The sequence below is a fragment of the Etheostoma spectabile genome, chromosome 1 (genome assembly GCF_008692095.1).
Source record: "Etheostoma spectabile isolate EspeVRDwgs_2016 chromosome 1, UIUC_Espe_1.0, whole genome shotgun sequence".
Taxonomy (NCBI): domain Eukaryota; kingdom Metazoa; phylum Chordata; class Actinopteri; order Perciformes; family Percidae; genus Etheostoma; species Etheostoma spectabile.
Window position 1 is genome coordinate 31,585,752 of NC_045733.1, and position 6,632 is coordinate 31,592,383.

At 42.3% G+C, this 6,632-nt stretch overlaps 2 protein-coding genes across 2 annotated transcripts in view; both read right to left on the reverse strand.

Moving 5' to 3' along the window:
• aph1b (APH1B gamma secretase subunit) overlaps positions 1–6,393 on the reverse strand; it is a 10,749-nt gene extending 4,356 nt beyond the window's left edge. The window contains exons 1-4 of the mRNA XM_032520676.1: positions 6,112–6,393; positions 3,804–3,974; positions 3,131–3,204; positions 1,730–1,937 (exon numbers count right to left, since the gene is read on the reverse strand). Coding sequence (XP_032376567.1) covers positions 1,730–1,937; positions 3,131–3,204; positions 3,804–3,974; positions 6,112–6,224 — 566 coding nt within the window. The 5' untranslated portion in view covers positions 6,225–6,393. The remainder of the gene's footprint in view (positions 1–1,729; positions 1,938–3,130; positions 3,205–3,803; positions 3,975–6,111) is intronic.
• The window catches only part of LOC116691078 (troponin I, fast skeletal muscle), a 24,356-nt gene that overhangs the window by 9,812 nt on the left and 7,912 nt on the right, over positions 1–6,632 (reverse strand). The gene's annotated exons all lie outside the window — the stretch shown is intronic.

Here is a 6,632-nt window from a genome sequence, read left to right on the forward strand (position 1 = left end):
ACACACACACACACACACACACACACACACACACACACACACACACACACACGCTATCAACTGTCGCAATAAACATAAAAGGCAGCGACATTTTGCAAAAGACACTACAACTTTATTTGGGTTTAGTTGAAAGAAAATATGAGTAGAAAACTGCACTTTAAAATGTAACATATCGATATTATGCTGATGATTGGATTCAAAAACGATTCAGAGGGTATGTACATGTAGTTACTTTTCCTATGTGATAGTAAACAACGCCATTACAAAACACTTTATGTGATTCTATGAATCCATTTTGAATCGGTAGAGCTTGATTCATAAATGAGAATCGATATTTTAGCACACCCCTAATATTCAATGTTCAATTTGTGAAATAAAAGCATGTTGGAAATTATTTCCTTTGCGTTTGCTTTAAGCTCAACAAGCAATTTGTTGTATTTTAGCAAAGTACTGAAAGCAGCAGAATCAGAGTGCACTTAAATATCTGTGTATTTATGGCGAGTAATATTGTTATCGCGATGTTCAACGCTATCGCATGATGATTTATTTTCCTCCAATCGCGTAGCCCTAGCACACACCGCTGGAGTAACCCCCTGAGAAGCAGCGTCTCGGTTTCAAGAAGGTCCGTCACAATAAATAAAAATGCAGTACATTCATAATTAGACACAACAGTTAAAATGAAAACAGACACACACAAAAAAAAAGACCAAAATAAAACATAACGCATAATCAGTCAGTTATAATCTAGTTTGAGTCAGAGCAAGAATAGAATTGGATATTAGTAATAATATTAAAGGAGGTGTTCTCATAGTGTTATTAGAGGATTATGGACAGGTATAGCTGGTACTGCAATAGGAAATCAGGGCATTTTTAAAGGAGTGGAGAGATAGAATGGATCACATGTTTCCAATCTGAGGGGGGGGGGGGGGGGGGGGGTGATTAAACCTGTTTTAACTTTCTCAGCTTGTACGAGCAGATACTGCTCGGGACAGAAAAAAAAAAACTGTAGATGTCTACAATTGGTTGGGAAAGGGTCCAAAGCTGTTGTTAATAAATAAGGGCATTTAATTGTATACATGTTATTATAACTGCAACCAATGCGACTGAAGCCGTCGTCCAGTAAGACCAATTTCTGCCTCGATTGCACTGGCTTTCCTTGATTTTAAGATTTTATGGGTTGTGTTTGTTAAGCTGTTATGACTGGGCCCCGCATGATATCTCGGACCTCTCCTAATTTATAGTGGATACCGCGCGGGTCAGATTGAGGTGATCCAGGAAGCGCCAGCTCCAGCGAGTGGTTGGGTGCGCCCGCTCAAGACGAGCCTCAAGACCTCGGGGGTCATTGGCCTTTTCTGTGTGTTGAGCCTAACTCTGGTAACGCTCTGCCCGCCGCCCCGGGCCGGCGCCCGCGGCCCCATGCCCAACGAGGCGGGGCCCAGACTGTGACGTTTTAAGTCTCGTCTTAAGACACATTTTTATTCTTTGGCTTTTAACTCCATGTGAGTTGTGTGGCCCTCTGATGGCTCTTACTGTTTTATTGTATTTTAGTGTTTATTAATTTTATCTATTTTTTTATCTTTTTAAACCTGATGCTCTTATTTTGTTTTTACAATATTTTACATTAATGGTTTTGTATGTTTGAGTTTTCTGTGCAGCACTTTGGTAGCTTTGCGTTTGTAAAACGTGCTATACAAATAAAGTGGATTGGATTGGATAGATGTCTTCTTACTGAGGGGGTGATGGCAGAATGAAGCCGACACAGCTGTTGAATTCGGTTTTGTCCAAAAACTGGAAATGTCTGTGTGCATTGGTACCTGAGGACAGGAAGTAGTGCTGCGAGTCTCCGTGGATCCCGACCGTCCCCGGTCCCACAGAGTCCGCCAGGATGTTGACCACCGAGAACGCCCCGCTCATGAAGCCGAAGCCGAGTCCGGACACTGAGGCAAAATAAGGGACTTTAAAACGTGGCCTCTGCAACCATTAAGCTAATATAAAGCAATTCATACGTCAGGAATTATAAGGTGTATGACATCACAACATTTATTAACCCTTGTGTTGTCCTCCCGCCCACTACGCTACTTCTTGTTTTTCTCGGCTCAAATTAAGACACTTTTTCCGATGTTTTTGTCACTTTTCTTCTGCGCTCAGTCATTTTTGTCACTTTCTTTAATGTTCTTTTATCATTTTTGTTTTCCAAATGCCATAAAATTGAATAAAAACACCCAAATACAAAAGAAAGTAGTGAACTGATCCATTTCTTTTACTTGTAAAGAGCGTCGAATGGAACCATCCATGTAATTGTTTTGGACATTTTGGTTGATAGAAACCCAAATTTTAGAAAAGGAGTCAAATTCGACCCGAGGACAACAGGAGGGTTAACTGGAACACGACATTTCTAGTTTATCTCGTACACGCGGCTGCTTTTACATAGTCTACGAACACAAGGAAGCCATCAGAAAAGCAATTTTTTAAACGTACATAACAGTAAGCCAGATAGCCTTGAAGCCATACATAAGAACATTTGGGGTGGTGATCGGTTAAAACTATTATTGCAGACAGAAACCTTTTATATATTTAATATGCAGGCCACAATTTATCCGGGACTCAAACAGATTGATCACAGTCCTTTTCTGTAGTTTTCCTCACTCATATGTTGTTGTTGTTTTTTAAAGTTACACTTAGTTTTGTTCTTTGTTCTCTGTGTTATAGGGAAAAATAGGAAAAAATAATTCTGTTAAGCTTTCGGACAAGGCCCGGGCTAGAGCATCTCGGGCCAAGACCGGGCTAGAGCCGAGATTTTAAGCCCGAGCAGGGCTCTGAATTTCCAGAATATGAGTTATAAAATATTTGTTAAAGGTAATTTAGAAACACAGAGGGTTCGTCCATGGTACGATGCATCTTGACATCCTGTAGTACTAGTACTCCCATGACAAGTAAGCTGAATTTGATGTGTAAAAATTGGAGTAGTGCACCTTTAAAAAACAGAATACTCTAAAATATAGTTATCAGAGGTTGTTCCGCAGTTGGGAAGCAGAAATGATGATTTTTCCAAGGCGTCATGCAAACACAGTCAGTAAAATAAATAAATAAATAGATAAGAGACAGATAGTGATGTGCAGACTAACGGTACCGTAGGCCAGCTGCCGTATGGAGATCGGCATGGTTTCCTCCTGACTGAGAGTGAGGAGGCCTTCATTAGCTTTCCTAAAAGGGGACACACACACACACACACACACACACACACACACACACACACACACACACACACACACACACACACACACACACACACACACACACACACACACACACACACACACACACACACACACACACACACACACACACACACACACACACACACACACACACACACACACACACACACACACACACACACACACTTTTAACTCCTAGTTTCACAGTGTGCTTCTGTACACGAGAACATAAAGAAATAAATATTTGTGTTAGTTAGAGGAAGATAATATGCGGTTGAAAAGGACAAAAAGGTGAGCAACTCACCAGGAAAACAAAACAAAAAGAATAATCAGAGTGAAATGATGATGATAAAATGTGCAGAAGTTTTCTACACAAGTTCAAAGTTTACTTCATGTTACTCTGACAATGAAGAACGAGAAGGAAATGTGACACTCGTAACGGTAAACAGCTGCCGACCAGTTGAAATAAGTCCCAGTGAATATAATATTCACAGTGAATATAATCAGCGTGAGACCGTCCGTGTTATAACGAAGACGAAGAGCATCAGACCCCGGCTGTGATCATGTGACGCGGCGGCGACCTACTTCAGCAGCTTGTAGTAGGCGAAGCGGAAGGTTTCCTGCAGGAGGACGGACAGCACCACGCCGAAGATGAGGAGCCCTTTCTGCTGCGCCGCGCTGTCCTTGTTACTGATCTGGACCGAGATGAACCACACGAGGGACGCCAGCAGCAGAGACACCAGCCAGAAAAACGCTCTGGGAGCAAAAAATACACAGATTCACAGTTAATTATGAGAGTGAAAACGCTCTGTAACATGCAGAGGTGACGATAAGTTAATTAAGGCAACTGAACAGGGCGGGGTACTGAATTAAATACTTTTTAGGCACCGACCAAACTGTCATTTATAATGACAAATTAATGCTTCTGATAAAACCATATGTTTGTATGTATGTTTGTATATGAGCGTTGGCGTTGCACATTTCTTCCACCAGAGAACACTATTATTTTGTTAATGTGTTTTTGTTCAAAAGGACTTTGTTTAAGTTTCCTATCGTAAGTTTGTATTTTTCTACATTTTATTTATCAGAACTTTAATAGATTTTGATGTTTTGTTGTGACAATGAAACTAATTGTATTATTTTAGTGAGAACTCATAAATACAGAAAAGATGAAGACATGAAAGGGGAGACAAAGTGGGCAAGGGGCCGCCGGTCGGAGTCAAACCCGCAGCCGCTGCACCGAGGAGGAATCCTCTATATATGTGCGCCCGCTCTACCAACTGAGCTAACCCGGCCACTCGATACCAAACTTTAATACATAAGGAGTAAATCTCATCAGCGTCAGTGAGCCAATACGCATGCAGCATGCTTCTACGAAGATCTACGGACTACTAGCGCATCAGGGGATGGCAGAAGTTATGATAGGCTTGCCCGGGGGTGGACAGGTAGCCTAGCTAAGTGCCTATTGGGTTGTACTAGACCGAGTCAGGAGCCGCATGAGTAGAGGCGTGCCTGACAGTATCTAGGTAAGGACTACTAGCAGTCAGGAGCAGAGTATTAGGGCGTGCCCTGACAGTACCTAGGTAAGGACTACTAGCCAGTCAGGAGCAGAGTATGAGGGTGTGCCCTGACAGTACCTAGGGTTAGGACTACTAGCCAGTCAGGAGCAGAGTATGAGGGCTGCCTCACAGTATCTAGTAAGATACTAGCCAGTACGAAGCAAGCGAGAGTATAGGAGTCCTGACAGTACTAGTAAGGACTACTAGCCAGTCAGAAGCAGAGATGAGGCCCTGACAGTACCTAGGTAAGGACTACTAGCCAGTCAGAAGCAGAGGATGAGGGCCCTGACTAGTACCTAGGTAAGATCTACAGCCATGCAGAAGCAGAGTATGAGGGCCCTAACAGTAGCTAGGAAGGACTACTAGCCAGTCAGAAGCAGAGTATGAGGGCCCTACAGTAGCTAGGTAAGGATCTACTAGCCAGTCAAAAGACAGAGTATGAGGGCCCTGACAGTAGCTAGGTAAGGACTACTAGCCAGTCAGAAGCAGAGTATGACAGCATGCAACTCTAACAGTGTTTTCTCTTTGAGATGTTAAGTCCCTTGGGGTGGGGGGGGAGACTTTGGGCTTTTTCACTGTAAACTTATAACGTGCACAAAAAGAATATATAACACAATAAAGGAAAGTGAAACACGCCAAAAAGCATAAGATAAGCAATTCTCTTTATATGACCAGATGTTGAGGTGACCTGTTTGTGTTTTATTAAGCCTTTCTTAGTAGCCCAATTAACAATAACCGTGGATGCGGATGCAGATGTCTGGCTTTTTGGGATAAAAGTAGGCTTCTCTCTCACGACAACAGAATGGATCAGGTAGCTACAAAACCAGGCTGAGATGTCCTTTAAGGATGCCAAGCAAGAGACAGGAGGCCATGATCGTTCATTATTTGGTCATTGGCATGATTAATGGCAGGCCACTTTAAACCTTTAGGGGTTTAGTGGTTAAAATAGCAGGGAAACGAATGAGCTTCTGCGCATAAACCGAAAGTAGCGTTAGTGGGAACCGAAAAGATAACGTTTGGAATATAAAACTGGGTATTTCAGTTACCTTATCTGTTGTTTATTAGTGTATATGTGTGAGGGAAAAGCCTGGTAAAAGCCTTGTATTCACATACTGTATGAACAACAACAAAGAAACTAGCTAGCAAGATGTCCGAAAATGGAAGCTAACGGTAGCTAGCTAATGAAGTGGACTGTCGGTTAGCTAGCAAGCTAGCCAGCTAGCTAGCTCTGGTAAATGCTGTGTTTTATCTAACTAAACACGACGGTGTCGCCCTGCTATGATGAAGACACGTTAACTAGCCCCCAGCTTTGATAAAGATGGATGAAGTCTCACCCTGCGATGAGGAAAATGACCCTCAGGGGGTCCCGGGCGATTGTAAACAGGAACAGAGCGATGGCCGGGCCGAAGGCGATGAAGGTGCAGCCGAAAAACACCGCCGCCGTCATTTTTGTCTCTTTTGTGGGGGAAATTAGCGGCAGAACAGCGCCTCGTCTTAGTCCTTTAATTGGTGGTTTCCAGATATTTGCCTTTAAATGTTAATAATCGCAGCCTGGTGGTGTAGTAGAAGGGACGCTAGCTAGCTAGTTCATTCTGCTTCCTGCAGCCAGCGAATCACATGACGTCTCTTCTTCTTCTTCGTCGTCGTCTTTAAAGGTGTATTACACAGAATTTGGTGCATTACCGCCACCAAGTGGAATATCTAATAGCTACATATTTATTTATTTTTTAGAAATAAATAAATAAATGATAATGACTTAAACTTAAATTACTCTACTTAACCCTCATGTTGTTTCTCATGTTTACTTGACCCGTTTTCCTATATCAATGTTCTTTTTAATTCCCCAAAATAACAT